General features: G+C 42.1%; 1 protein-coding gene across 2 annotated transcripts in view; it reads left to right on the forward strand.

Annotated features, from left to right (window-relative positions):
* LNX1 (ligand of numb-protein X 1) overlaps positions 1 to 16196 on the forward strand; it is a 195404-nt gene that overhangs the window by 148583 nt on the left and 30625 nt on the right. For both annotated transcript variants that reach the window (XM_025386367.1, XM_025386368.1), the window contains 2 exons: positions 1077 to 1279; positions 3516 to 3887. In XM_025386367.1, the coding sequence (XP_025242152.1) occupies positions 1077 to 1279; positions 3516 to 3887 (575 nt within the window). The remainder of the gene's footprint in view (positions 1 to 1076; positions 1280 to 3515; positions 3888 to 16196) is intronic.

Consider the following 16196-nt stretch of genomic DNA (forward strand, 5'->3'; position numbering starts at 1 on the left):
CATCAGTTTAAAAATACAGTTTGAAAACACCAGCCTAGATGATCTTTGAATCTCCTTGCTCTGAATTCAGTGATTTCAGGCAAACCAGGGATGAACCGCCCAAGGCCACCAACTAGGCCTTGGCCTCTTCTTGATCATGAATCAGACCTCTTCCATTTGTTGACAACAATGTCTGGTAGAAAGAAATGATGTTCCCCCAAGCCTGAAAAGCAGAATCTTTAAGGAAGAAATTTTCAAAATTATCTGAGAGGGCAAAATGGCAGATGGGTTCTGTTTTTTACCTCTCAATAAGCAAGTGATAAAACTGTAATTCATTCCATTAAAAATCGTTCATTCACTTCTATTAATTCAATAAACTTCAGCTAGAGGCCCCTGCATACAGAGGTATGTGTAGAGAACCATGGAACAGCCAGAGGTTGTGCCCTCAGGTTTTATGGACATGATATGAGGTATATAAGAAATGAGTATAAGCTGGGCGCGGTGGCTCACACCTGTAATCCCAGCACTTTGGGAGGCTGAGGTGGGTGGATCACCTGAGCTCAGGAGTTCAGGACTGGCCTGGACAACATGACAAAACTCCGTCTCTACAAAAAATACCAAAATTTGCCAGGAATGGTGGCATGTGCCTGTAGTCTTAGCTACTTGCTAGGCTGAGGTGGGAAGATCACTTGAGCTCAGGAGGCAGAGGTTGTGGTGAGATACTGCACTCCAACCTAAGCAACAGAGTGAGACCCTGTCTCAAAAAAAAAAAAAAAAGGTAAAAATAACCATAAAGGATTGAGTGCCGTGAGAAATAGCTAGAAAGCTTTATAGGAAATGGACTGTTTAGAGCAAGAGAAGGAGGAATCAGGGTAGAGTTTAATTGGAAGGGCCTTGAAGGAAAAATTGGGTTTAAGCTTGGGATGAAAAACATTCCAAGCAGAGAAACTTGCACTGGCACAGAGGCAGGAAAATGGAAAACATGTATGAGGAAAAATGAATAGTTTAGTTTGGCTGACACTGAAGTTTGGCAAGAAGAGTAGTTGGAAAGGTCCATTGGGTGGGTGTCTTAAATAAACACTCTTTGTCCATTTCAGTCTTTCCGAGGTTGTACCACCTGATTCCAGATGGCGAAATTACCAGCATCAAGATCAATCGAGTAGATCCCAGTGAAAGCCTCTCCATCAGGCTGGTGGGAGGTAGCGAAACCCCACTGGTCCATATCATTATCCAACACATTTATCGTGATGGGGTGATTGCCAGAGACGGCCGGCTACTTCCAGGAGACATCATTCTAAAGGTAGAGACTATGGCTGTGGGGCTGCAGCAAGGGGCTTCTGAGCAAACAATTGGTAGATGCATAGATGAATGAGCAAAATGGTAAAAAAAATGTGGATAGTCACTTTCTATCATTTTATGACTCTGAGATTTGTCATTTAATTGAGATCTTTGTTTCTCTCTGTCTTGCTCTTTCACTCTCTCCACCCTTTCTCTCTGTACATAAATATTTATCTGTCTATATATCATTTTATCTGTCCCCTCTTCTCCCTTCTAGCTTTTTCCATCTTCCTCTTCGTTCCCTTTCTCCACCTCCTCTTTCTTCTTTTATCTCTTTTTTTTAAAGAGCATTAATATAAAATAAAATGGGGACAATATTTTCTTAAATTGCTTTTAGAGTAGATTAGTAGAACATTTTGTATTTTATTTAATCACAATCACCTACTCTTTGAAAGTCAATTTCCTATAGTCTTATGGCCCTCCCTGAAAATAAAAGTAATCTCTATGTTAGTTTCACCGACCCAGAGACATTCCAGGGGAGACAGGTGTTGGAATAGAATGCTTTGGGTGTTACTGTCCTCAGAGGCTTGGTTAAAGGGAAGGACTTTAAGGAGGAATTTTCAGAACAGAAAGGATAAAGAGCTGTTTATCAGACAGAAGTCCAGTGTTTGCCAAAAGTGACAAGAAACCCCTCCCTGCTCATATATTTTCTATCTGACACTCAGATAACAGTTCTATCCCATCCCTTCTAGGTTGCTGAGGGACCGGCTCCTGTCACATTATGAGCTGTTTCTTTGGCAAACTGATTGGAATAAGAGGAGAAATAACCTAAAGCAGTTTTCACAGAAATGCTGAAATTCCTGCTGGCCTCTGAGGTGGAGCATAAGACAGGGCCCTCGGGGCAGTCCACAGTATAATCAGTGACACTGTGCATGGCTGCCTCCCAGTTCTAGTGGAAACTATGCTGCCTGGGAGGGTTGCATAATAAAACATTTTGATTCCTGTGGCCTTCAACTGGCACTTACAAGCAAAAGGGCTGCCAGGACTATTTAGCAGGCAACCCTGACTCCCCTGACCTTCTCTGGGCCCAGAGGTGATGGGGGAACCGGGTCCTGCCACCTCAGGTGCTCTCCTCACCTGTGCTTGGACAAGGGTGGTGAGCTTTGCCTTTGCATGAGGGAGCCTCTGGAGCTGCACCAGAGAACAGGTGACTGTATCCTCAAGAAAGGCCTTTGCAAAGCCTGTTCCAAGCCTTCTCTAACAATTGGCTGCAAATACAAGAAATCTTATCAAACTACAGAAATTCAAGAAAGTTATTTCTCCTCCATGGGGCCTCTTTCCTCAAGCACAGAGTGCAGCGCTTGCTGTGAAATTGTTTTCTTCCAACATGGGGGCTACAGCCTCCAGGCTGGGCCTGTGTAGCCAGAGAAATTAAAACCAGAAAGCCCCATGCAGTATCAGCTCTACACATCATTAGTGAGGCACAAATGAGAGGGCCGAGCTTCAGCTTGTTTAAGTAACTTTATAAAGAGATCTAGCCTTTCAATAAAAGAGTCTAGACACTTCCTTTCATATCAGTTTGTTTGAAACTGTGCAAGGATTTCTTCCTTTTGCTGAGAACACGGGCAAAAAAAATCTTGCAGGGGACCGCCCTGAGACCTGACACGTTCCCATGCGCACATACACAGTATCATACACACATACGCTCCTTCATGCTCACATACTCACAGACCCTCACTCACACACTAGAACATCTGCATACACACACAGTGGTGAGGACTGGAAGTTCGGGTATAAGTTGACCCAGGGAGAAAAATTCAGTTGGAGATTTTTGGGAAGAAAATGTCAACTCGGCTTGAACAGCTGTTTAATGCAATCATTTGACTGAGGCAAATTGGAAAAATGCTTTTCTTTTGCCTTTTCCTGCCTTATCTTCCTTTCCTCTCTTCCTGCCAGCTAAAAAATAATGACAACAGAAATGAAGGCCAGGATTCTGGGAATAAATATGTGGGCTTGGGTAAGAACAAGGTGGAGAAAGTCGGTGTCTACTCACAGAGGCCTGGAGAGGTGCTGCAGGCCACGCTTGGAGAGAACAGGGTTAGAAACGCTGTTGGAAGGTGCAGTTATTGGACACAGGATGAGGTGGGAGAGCATAGCAGTCTTTAAAGACAGGATCCTGGCTATTCTGCAGGCCTGGATCTTTCAGGAAGGGTTGTGGCAGGTGGAGCTGACCACATGATTGTTCCACCTGCCCCCAGGTCAACGGGATGGACATCAGCAACGTCCCTCACAACTATGCCGTGCGTCTCCTGCGGCAGCCCTGCCAAGTGCTGTGGCTGACTGTGCTGCGTGAACAGAAGTTCCGCAGCAGGAACAATGGACAGGCCCTGGATGCCTACGGATCCCGGGATGACAGCTTCCATGTGATTCTCAACAAAAGTAGCCCCGAGGAGCAGCTTGGAATAAAGCTGGTGCGCAAGGTGGATGAGCCTGGGGTTTTCATCTTCAATGTCCTGGATGGCGGTGTGGCAGATCGACATGGTCAGCTCGAGGAGAACGACCGCGTGTTAGCCATCAACGGACATGACCTTCGATATGGCAGCCCAGAAAGTGCGGCTCATCTGATTCAGGTGAGTCACAGATCATTCCAGGATCCCAGTCAGAAACCCCGTACATGAGCAAGAATGCAAATCCCCCTGAACCAGGCACCCTGTCACTACCACATGTGTTATGCAGTGCCTCCCTTTCAAGGAGTCAGGATGGAAAGACCAACATTTAGAAAGCTTCTGCCCAGGTAAGAACATTACTCGGCTGAGCGTGGTGGCCCACGCCTGGAATCCCAGCACTTTGGGAGGCCGAGGCGGGTGGATCACCTGAGGTCAGGAGTTCAAGGCCAGCCTGGCCAACAGGGTGAAACCCCATCTCTACTAAAAATACAAAAAATTAGCCAGGCATAGTGGCAGATTCCTGTAATCCCAGCTATTCAGGGGGCTGAGGCAGGAGAATCGCTTGAAACCAGGAGGCAGAGAGGTTGCAGTAAGCTGAGATCGCACCATTGCACTCCAGCCTGGGCAACAAGAGCGAGACCCATCTCAGGAAAAAAAAAAAAAGAACATTACACAAGCAAATGATGGGCTTCAAGGCCATGGATATTCCCTAGGTGTTGTGTTGTCAGCCATCCAGTCTGACTGCAGATAAACACATTGGGTTGTATGCTACAATCTCACAGAATTAGGATCACTCAGGGTCAGCAGGGTCGTGTCATCCCTGTACCCAGTATGTCCAGTGTAGACCCAGGGGTCAGTTACATACATTCAGGACACATCTAAGACATCTAGTTGTATTTACTCCTGTAAGAAGCTGTGCCATGTGGGACGTAGTAGCTCAGCCAGGTGTGGAGGCTCACACCTGTAATCCCAACAGTTTGGGAAGCCAAAGCAGGAAGGTGACTTGAGCTCAGGAGTTTGAGACCAGCCTGGACAGCATAGTGAGATCTCGTCTTTACAAAATTCAAGAAATTAGTCAGGCATCATGACATGCACCTGTAGTGCCAGCTACTCGAGAGGCCAAGGCGAGTGGATCACCTGAGGTCAAGAATTCAAGGTCAGCCTGGCCAACATGGTGAAACCCTGTCTCTACTAAAAATACAAAAAATTAGCCAGGCGTGGTGGCAGGGGCCTGTAATCCCAGCTACTTGAGAGACTGAGGCAGGAGAAAAAAAAAAAAAAGGCTATGCCATGCATCCTCCAGGGATCCTATGGACAGGGTAAGTCTTAGTCTCCATGGCTAAGTCCAGGTGACTTGGAAAGCACATGGAAACCCAAGTATGAACCTGAGAGGAAGCCCTCTAATAAGAGAGGGACACAAATTCTTGATCTCTCAGGCAAGTAGAGTTCATGACTGTTCCAACTAATCCACTTTTCTCACCAGTATAATGTCATCAAGCACCCGCATGTGTTTTGTTGACTTTGTCAGGGTCACTGTTGAAATTTTTTTTCTTTAACTTTTTTATTTTAAGATAATTATCAATTAATATGTGATTGTAAGAAATAATACACAGAGATCCCAAAAACAGTAAAGAGTTACTGTTTTTCCTAGTGTTAACATCTTGCAAAACCATAGTATGGCGTCACAAGCATGCTATTGACATTAACAGTCATAACAGAATATTTCCGTCACCACAAAGATCCCTATAAAAGTTGCCTTCTATTGCCACATCCATTTCCCTCCCACCCCATGTCCTCCTTAACCCTTGGAAATCACTAATCTGTTTTCTATTTCTATAATTTTGAATTTCAAGAATGTTATATAAATGAAATCATATATAGACTTGGGGGACCGGCTTTTTTCACCCAGTATAATGCTCTGATAGTTCTGTGTCTCAGCGACGTTTCGTAAGCTGTGAGCTTTATTCTTAGAAGAACAGACTTTGTTCTGGGCTCTTATGTTCTAACCCATTCATTCACTTCATCCAGTAAATATCTGTTAAGTTCTGCTGCTTACGTGCCCGTGGGTTAGATGCAGAAATTGGAGGACCACTTAGATTATTCTTCCAAAGGATCCACCACTGTAGCAGGAAAGCTGGACTTTATCTAAATGACTGCCCATGCAGTCTAACACTACTGCAATGGAAAAATTAAGTATGATGCTGCTGCAGGCACAGGGGAGGTTTTTGCTTGGCCAGGTCTATGAATTCCTCAGAGGAGGAAGATCTTGAACTTGGGGCTTGAGGAATGAGCTGAAGTTCTCCAGTGTATAAGTCAGCAAGGGTCATTCTAAGGAGACACAGGACAAAAGAACATTTCCTTAATAGCCCATGTGTTAGTCTGTTCTCATGCTGCTGATAAAGACATACCCAAGGCTGGGTAATTTAAAAAGAAGAGGTTTAATGGAACCACAGTTCCACATGGCTCAGGAGGCCTCACAATCATGGCAGAAGGTGAAAGGCGAATCTTACATGGCAGCAGGCAAGAGAGAATGAGGGTCAAGCAAAAAGGGAAACCTTTATAAAACCATTGGATCTCATGAGACTTACTACCACAAGAACGGTATGGGGGAAACCATCCCCGTGATTCAATTATCTCCCACCGGGTCCCTCCCACAACACGTGGGAATGATGGGAGCTACAACTCAAAATGAGACTTGGGTGGGGACACAGCCAAACCATATCAGCCTATTAGGGAAATGATAAATAGCACCTGGAGCCTGGGGTGTGTATTTTAAAAAGCAGCCATAGACGAGGCAAGAGACAGATCTTGTGAAATATTACGAGCCATGCTAAGGACCTCGGACTTTATCTGCAAAGCCATAGGGGCATTGTTGGAAGGGTTTAGGAAAGGAAATGGCATGATCTTCTAGAATGATCTCTCTAAAGTCAGTGGAGAGCTGAAAGGAGAAGGGCAAGATCCAGAGGCCTTATCTTAAAAAGTATTCTCAATTATCCAGCAAGTCTATGTCAACTTCCATTTAGTGACTGAAGTCTTCATACTTTGAGAATAGGCAGTAAGTCAGCAGCAGTAACTGACGGAGCCCTGCACCAAGTTCCACAAAGGGTGATCATCAAAAGACTGCTTGATCTCAAGGACTTGGTTATTTAAACACAAATAAATTTGCCTGCACCTGAGATCTCGTTATGTGATTCTTCCAGGTGCTGGCAACTCTCTTCACTGTCCTGTACAGTAGCTTATCCCTCTTCTTGGAAGAGGACCAAGTGTTAGATGGTATTACTGTCATTGTAGACCTGGGCAACCTGAGGCAGAGGGTACAAGGGGACTTAGCCTTCTCCCTCTGCCCACCAGGGCAGAAAACACACATGGTAAGTACCTTAGCTGCTGAGCTGTGCTGCTTGGTGGTGTCCCAGTTCCAAGGTGGCTCTCGGCCCCCATGGATGCTCATCTGCCCTAGAGGGCCCGAGCTCGTGCCCAGTAGATCAGGTGGGGAACCAAACCAGAGTTAGAAGAGGCATTTTCTGGCTGGGTGCAGTGACTCACGCCTTTAATTCCAGTACTTTGGGAGGCCAAGGCGGGCAGATCGCGAGGTCAGTAGTTTGAGATTAGCCTGGCCAACATGGTAAAACCTCATGTCTACTAAAAATACAAAATTAGCCAGGTGTGGTGGCAGGCACCTGTAATTCCAGCTACTTGGGAGGCTGAGGTAGGAGAATTGCTTGAACCCAGGAGGCAGAGGTTTCAGTGAGCCAAGATCGCACCACTGCACTCCAGCCTGGGGACAGAGCAAGACTCCGTCTCCAAAAACAAACAAACAAACAAACAAACAAAAAAGGGACATTTTCTTTCTGAGGTGTACACCATCTATTCCCAAATTCATGTGCCCACCTCACCTTCTCCTCTGACCACACTTACACCTCCAGATGTCTGCTTCATATCTTCCTGTGGATATGGCAAAGGCATCTCAAATTTAATGTCCAAAATTGAACCCTTGGCTCCTCCCATTCCACCGCTTGCCCAACATGCTCTGCCCTAGGCCATTCCCAGTCTATAAAAATGGCACCTCTGTTTACCCAGTGACTTGAGCCAAAAAGAACTTTGACTCTCCTCAACGTCTCCCTCCCCCACCCCATTTTGACCTGGTCTGAGTGACAGCCAGAGCCTCTGCTGGCCTCCTGTCTTCCACACTTAATCATCTCTCTCCTACTCTACACACAGCAGAGAGAATGAGCTGTTTACCAGACCACTCCAGTCAGGATGCCGCTGTCTCCCTCTCAGCCCTCTGTGGCTTCCTGAGACACTTAGGTTAAAATTGCAGATCCTTACCATGGCCTGCAGTGCCATACGTCTCCTGGCCTTCTGTTCTCTCTCCAACCTCATTTCTTACAGAAGAGGATGTCTAGTATTCTCCCCATGTTTAACCATGTGCCACGTTGCCTTCTTGCTGCTCTTCAAGCATTTCTGCCTCAGGCCTGGCATTCTTGCTGTTCCTCTACCTGGAAGAATCTTCTAAATATCCATTTGCCACATTCCCACAGTTCATTCAGGTCTCCCCTCAACTGTCAGAGAGCTCTTCACTGTCAGTTCTACTTAGAATTGTGTCAATTTCTGCTCATAGACACTTTATCCTACAATACGCTTCAACTCCTACCAACTAATATTACCTGCCAGACAGTACAGTAAAGTATTGTATCCGCAGCCAAGCGCAGTGGTTCGTGCCTATAATCTGAGCACTTTGGGAGGCCGAGGCGGGTGGATCACCTGAGGTCAGTAGTTCGAGACCAGTCTGGCCAACAGGGTGAAATCCCATCTCTACTAAAAATACAAAATTAGCCAGGGGTGGTGGCGCACCCCTGTAATCCCAGCTACTTGGGAGGCTGAGGCAGAAGAATCACTTGAACTTGGGAGGCGAAGGTTGCAGTGAGCCAAGATGGTGCCATTGTACTCCAGCCTGGGCAAAAAGAGTGAAACTCTGTCTCAAAAGAAAAAAAAATAATTATTGTATCCTCAGCACTTAAAGCAATGGCTGGCAATAGCAGGCATTCAATAAGTGTTTGCCAAATGAGTAAGTGGAGTCCAATTATCAACATCTATGTGTATATAAAATATATTTTATACATTAACTTTATCTCCTAGGGATTGGTTATCAAACCATTTACCAAAGAAGCACCAAATCTGCTTTCACATGCTGTTTGTCCCCAAGATATCGTATCTACTTTTGTCCCCTTGAATTTGTTCAGTAATTATTGGCTGAGCAACTTCTTTGTGCCAAGAGGTGTGTGGTACCATTGTGAACTAGGCTGGTACAGTTCCTGGCTTCATAGAGCTTGGAATGTATTCCTACCTTTGATCTCAAAACAACCAAGTCAGCATCAGGCAGGTGGCATTAGCTGGTCAATGAATGCAAAGAGAAAATATACTATGTTTATGAAAACCTTCACACATGGAAAAGGGAGAGTCCATTGTATTTCTTTATGAAGAAACTGTGTTCTTAGCATGATTTTTTTTTTTTTTTCTCACTTTGAAAACTAGCCTTTTAGGTGACCACCAGTATTTTATCATGTTACACTTGTTAACTCCCTCTGCAGGTCAATTGGTGCAACTCACATTCTGGAGATAATGTTTGCCAACTATACTTCGCAATAAACAAAAGAAAAACTCTTACTCATCATGTCATTTGGAAAAATCTTGACTACATATGGCATTTTGCTTTTGTAGATTAATAACAGAAGAGCAAAAACCGTTTCTTCCCTGAGAAAGTTAATTTATAAAATAAAATCTTGCCTAACACTGGGACTTCCTAAAAGATTCTTTTGCTTACTAAACAAAGCCAACATGCTTTATAAGCAGGAAAAACCTTTTTAAAAAAATGGGATCAAAGCTAGTTGAAAAAGAAATGGAAAACACGGAATGCTGGAAAAACCTAGCTAAGCAATCACATGCCATTTCTGAAGAGTGGATTTTATTTATGTGATATTTGTAACACACACCAGGCTGAGGGAATTAAACTAAATATCCTTCAAAGGTTGAGACTCAAATTTCTAACCAATCCTTGACTATGTTGCCTTTGTATGTCTACTCCATGAATCACATTTGCCTTACAAAGAAATTCCCAGACAACATGTTTTTTGGTCATGTTCTCTCCCACGGTACCCCACATTCAGCTTTTTTTCTGCATTATTTCAGGGAAGAGTTATTACAGAGAAGCCACAACCATTTTATGTTTGACCAATTTTTACATATGTTGAGCTCTAACCTCAGCTTACTCAGCAGCAGCCTGGGTTTGCCAGGTCCTTTTAAGAAGAAAGTCCTTATGGATATAGAAGCCTCAAATATGGTGCTGATGACTTATGTAGCAACTAAGTACAATTTTATTTTTCTCCATTGTCAATTTCTCAAGTGTTTTGGGCATAATGACTGGAATAACTGTATGAAAGAGGCAACTGTTTGGAACTGTCATATGTCATAGCTAAGATAAGAGAACAAAGAAATAATGGACCAAAGATTCAAATTTGAATGTCCCTCTTAAGCCTTTTTCTCCCAGGCAATTCCAGACTTGATGAAGAAACTGAAAATACTCAAAGCCATTTGCAGAGCTGATGATAATATGGGCTTTCATCAATACTGACATATGTGTAATTGTTTTTTCCTTATATGAATCAATATTTAAATGAGAATTCATTTCATCAAATAATATTTGAAAACAGGCTCTTCAAACTTCTTTTTTTTTTTTTTTTTTTTTAATGAGATAGACCTTCAGACAGAGCCACAAAACCCATAATGGACTACTTGCATTACCTACACGCATTTTAAATACATGATTCCAGCTCATGAATTCTGCTGTATACCTGCAAAAAAGGGTAGAACTTTTGTGGTACTGTAAACATTCAAGTCCCCTGGAGCCAGTGAGAATCACCAGTGAAATGAAACCTGATAGATCTGTATTTTTTTTTAAACAGATCAGTACACTTAATCTGGAATTAAATCCCTACTTAAATAAATTGTCTTACCATGGTTTTGTGGTAAATTTAATGCACATAGACATGATTAGAGATTATTTTTTAATCTCCTTGAGCTGAATTCTCAAAGTCCAAATGATTTTTGTATAGGGCTCCAAATTTTATGCATTCTTGATACAGGGTGTGACTTGGTAAACTGTATAGCTTTTCAACTTAGAATTTCATGAGTGAACATTATGTGCAGCTATACACTACAAATGTTAGGGGATCTTGAAACTTCACTACCCTTCCTCTAACCCACATATCCCCCCAAATACATATTTTTTATAGAACATAATCATGAGAATAACTTTTAGATATCGTAAAAGAAATGGTGTATGAGGCAAGGATGCTGAGTCATTTTACTGACTCAGCCACCAGCAGATTGAGGGACTCAAGAACTAAATCTCTGTGTCTTGCCCTTGTCACTGTCATCTGTATGACCCCATATAAGTCACCATCTGTATTATCATTAATGTCTTTGCATCTAAAGATATATGCTTCTGGGAACATAAGGATGAACATGGAGCTATAGTCTACTGGGAAAAATAAACCATATTGCTGCCCTAATTCTCCTTTTCCACCCCGATCAAATCTTAAGATCCTATTTACTATGTTTCTTCAAAGCCTCCTTAATTTCCTCTCTCCTTGACCAGACTGATTGCTTTTAGCTCATTGAAGGAGCTACCACCTCTTCAGCATGAGATACTCATAAACTTTTTAATAATATATCAGGTGCTTTGCTGGGGGTCCAAAGTTTCAATGGCAAACAAATCAACACAGACCAGATGTGCTCTGCCAAACTCATTTTATAGGGAATATCAACTTATAGTACACCATTAATTCATTCTAGAGATATATTTCTGGAGCCTCCAACTTGTTGCTCAATGGGAGGATTTTTTTTCCCTGGAAGTTCTTTTGTTTAGTGGAAAGAAGGAAAGGGGAAGCATTCTGTTTCCATACCTTGTTGGGAAATACACTGACATATCAACAGGAATGACTGATGCCTTTGATTTTTTCTAGCATATCATTTGGTTCTGATGCTTCCAGTTGTCTGTATTGTCATGTAAGGTCTGTATGGCATCATGTGGTCTCAGGGGTAGGCTGCTCTGCTATAATTTGCCCTATAGTGCAGTCCTGAATATCTCCTTGTCACCTTTCAATTAATCCATAGGTAAAGACAGGAATCTATTGAATTTTTGGATTCATAGAACATAGAGACAATCCCCTATGCTTGTACAAATGACAAAATTGAAACACCATTAATGAGATCCTCCATGCAACTGGTTCATCAACAAAAAGACCCTACTCTGTACTGGACAGACCAGAACTCATCTTCTGGGTTCTATTCTGCATGTGCACACACATAACTTTATTACAGAGAGTCCAGAACTTACTACATTTTTGAGATGACTTGAAAAGATATTCAATGTGGAAAAACTAGGAATAGTTGACCTGGAAAGGGAAAGAGCTAAGAGAGGGCAATGAGAGTGATCTTCAAATAGGATTGTCACAGGGAAAATGATGCGGGGTTGCCCTACTGAACATAACTAGACCAATAGGAAGCAATAGGATGGCAAATTTAAGTTCAACCTAAGGACAAACATTCTAACTAGCACTATCTAAAAATGGCCAGTGCTGCCTTGGGATACGGTGAGCTCCCTGTCATTGGGGGTACCGAAGCATGAGCTGGGTGACTACATGACAAGGAATTTTTAGGGAAATTGAATTATAGGCTATAGAGAAAATGTTGGATGAGATGATGTCTGACATTTCTTGTGTGTCTTTGACTTTCTAATTTTATGGAATCAGTGCCTTGACAATTTCCCAGGGCTTTGTGAGCACAAGATGGATTCGCTGAGAATGATACTTGAACAGCTGCTGGAAGAGATTCTAAAATGGGGCAACACAGACAGTGTAGAAAGAGCTATCCCCACAAGTATATGTTGAAAAATCATTTAAAGCCAAAGTGTCTCATTCTGAGACACTTGGAAAAGAAACCAATGAGGAATGCAGGATAAATTTTCTTAAAGAAGTGATTATTAAACTATCAGGTAAAATACGTAAAACATATTGATGATGAAACCCTAGAGGACGAACTCTTTTTTTTATTATTATACTTTAAGTTCTAGGGTACATGTGCATAACGTGCAGGTTTGTTACATATGTATACTTGTGCCATGTTGGTGTGCTGCACCCATCAACTCGTCAGCACCCATCAACTCGTCATTTACATCAGGTATAACTCCCAGTACAATCCCTCCCCCCTCCCCACTCCCCATGAAAGGCCCTGGTGTGTGATGTTCCCCTTCCCGAGTCCAAGTGATCTCATTGTTCAGTTCCCACCTATGCGTGAGAACATGCCGTGTTTGGTTTTCTGTTCTTGTGATAGTTTGCTAAGAATGATGGTTTCCAGCTGCATCCATGTCCCTACAAAGGACACAAACTCATCCTTTTCTATGGCTGCATAGTATTCCATGGTGTATATGTGCCACATTTTCTTAATCCAGTCTGCCACTGATGGACATTTGGGTTGATTCCAAGTCTTTGCTATTGTGAATAGTGCCGCAATAAACATACATGTGCATGTGTCTTTATAGCAGCATGATTTATAATCCTTTGGGTATATACCAAGTAATGGGATGGCTGGGTCATATGGTACTTCTAGTTCTAGATCCTTGAGGAATCGCCATACTGTTTTCCATAATGGTTGAACTAGTTTACAATCCCACCAACAGTGTAAAAGTGTTCCTATTTCTCCACATCCTCTCCAGCACCTGCTGTTTCCTGACTTTTTAATGATCGCCGTTCTAACTGGTGTGAGATGGTATCTCATTGTGGTTTTGATTTGCATTTCTCTGATGGCCAGTGATGATGAGCATTTTTTCATTTGTCTGTTGGCTGTATGAATGTCTTCTTTTGAGAAATGTCTGTTCATATCCTTTGCCCACTTTTTTGATGGGGTTGTTTGTTTTTTTCTTGTAAATTTGTTTGAGTTCTTTGTAGGTTCTGGATATTAGCCCTTTGTCAGATGAGTAGATTGCAAAAATTTTCTCCCGTTCTGTAGGTTGCCTGTTCACTCTGATGGTAGTTTCTTTTGCTGTGCAGAAGCTCTTTAGTTTAATTAGATCCCATTTGTCAATTTTAGCTTTTGCTGCCATTGCTTTTGGTGTTTTAGACATGAAGTCTTTGCCCATGCCTATGTCCTGAATGGTACTACCTAGGTTTTCTTCTAGGGTTTTTATGGTATTAGATCTAACATTTAAGTCTCTAATCCATGTTGAATTAATTTTCGTATAAGGAGTAAGGAAAGGATCCAGTTTCAGCTTTCTACTTATGGCTAGCCAATTTTCCAAGCACCATTTATTCAATAGGGAATCCTTTCCCCATTTCTTGTTTCTCTCAGGTTTGTCAAAGATCAGATGGCTGTAGATGTGTGGTATTATTTCTGAGGACTCTGTTCTGTTCCATTGGTCTATATCTCTGTTTTGGTACCAGTACCATGCTGCTTTGGTTACTGTAGCCTTGTAGTATAGTTTGAAGTCAAGTAGCGTGATGCCTCCAGCTTTGTTCTTTTGACTTAGGATTGTCTTGGCAATGTGGGGTCTTTTTTGGTTCCATATGAACTTTAAAGCAGTTTTTTCCAATTCTGTGAAGAAACTCATTGGTAGCTTGATGGGGATGGCATTGAATCTATAAATAACCTTGGGCAGTATGGCCATTTTCATGATATTGATTCTTCCTATCCATGAGCATGGTATGTTCTTCCATTTGTTTGTGTCCTCTTTGATTTCACTGAGCAGTGGTTTGTAGTTCTCCTTGAAGAGGTCCTTTACATCCCTTGTAAGTTGGATTCCTAGGTATTTGATTCTCTTTGAAGCTATTGTGAATGGAAGTTCATTCCTGATTTGGCTCTCTGTTTGTCTGTTACTGGTGTATAAGAATGCTTGTGATTTTTGCACATTAATTTTGTATCCTGAGACTTTGCTGAAGTTGCTTATCAGCTTAAGGAGATTTTGGGCTGAGACAATGGGGTTTTCTAAATATACAATCATGTCATCTGCAAACAGGGACAATTTGACTTCTTCTTTTCCTAACTGAATACCCTTGATTTCGTTCTCTTGCCTGATTGCCCTAGCCAAAACTTCCAACACTATGTTGAATAGGAGTGGTGAGAGAGGGCATCCCTGTCTTGTACCAGTTTTCAAAGGGAATGCTTCCAGTTTTTGCCCATTCAGTATGATATTGGCTGTGGGTTTGTCATAAATAGCTCTTATTATTTTGAGGTACGTTCCATCAATACTGAATTTATTGAGCGTTTTTAGCATGAAGGGCTGTTGAATTTTCTCAAAAGCCTTTTCTGCATCTATTGAGATAATCATGTGGTTCTTGTCTTTGGTTCTGCTTATATGCTGGATTACGTTTATTGATTTGCGAATATTGAACCAGCCTTGCATCCCAGGGATGAAGCCCACGTGATCATAGTGGATAAGCTTTTTGATGTGCTGCTGAATTTGGTTTGCCAGTATTTTATTGAGGATTTTGCATTGAAGTTCATCAGGGATATTGGTCTAAAATTCTATTTTTTTGTTGTGTCTCTGCCAGGCTTTGGTATCAGGATGATGTTGGCCTCATAAAATGAGTTAGGGAGGATTCACTCCTTTTCTATTGATTGGAATAGTTTCAGAAGGAATGGTACCAGCTCCTCCTTGTACCTCTGGTAGAATTCAGCTGTGAATCCATCTGATCCTGGACTTTTTTTTGTTGGTAGGCGAATTATTGCCTCAATTTCAGAGCCTGCTATTGGTCTATTCAGGGAATCAACTTCTTCCTGGTTTAGTCTTGGAAGAGTGTAAGTGTCCAGGAAATTATCCACTTCTTCTAGATTTTCTAGTTTATTTGCGTAGAGGTGTTTATAGTATTCTCTGATGGTAGTTTGTATTTCTGTAGGGTCGGTGGTGATATCCCCTTTATCATTTTTTATTGCATCTATTTAATTCTTCTCTCTTTTCTTCTTTATTAGTCTTGCTAGCGGTCTGTCAATTTTGTTGATCTTTTCAAAAAACCAACTCCTGAATTCATTGATTTTTTGGAGGGTTTTTTGTGTCTCTATCTCCTTCAGTTCTGCTCTGATCTTAGTTATTTCTTGCCTTCTGCTAGCTTTTGAATGCGTTTGCTCTTGCTTCTCTAGTTCTTTTAATTGTGATGTTAGAGTGTCAATGTTAAATCTTTCCAGCTTTCTCTTGTGGACATTTAGTGCTATAAATTTCCCTCTACACACTGCTTTAAATGTGTCCCGAGATTCTGGTATGTTGTATCTTTGTTCTCATTGGTTTCAAAGAACATCTTTATTTCTGCCTTCATTTCGTTATGTACCCAGTAGTCATTCAGGAGCAGGTTGTTCAGTTTCCATGTAGTTGAGTGGTTTTGATTGAGTTTCTTAGTCCTGAGTTCTAGTTTGATTGCACTGTGGTCTGAGAGACAGTCTGTTATA

Source organism: Theropithecus gelada, chromosome 5 (assembly GCF_003255815.1).
Source record: "Theropithecus gelada isolate Dixy chromosome 5, Tgel_1.0, whole genome shotgun sequence".
NCBI classification, from domain to species: Eukaryota; Metazoa; Chordata; class Mammalia; order Primates; family Cercopithecidae; genus Theropithecus; species Theropithecus gelada.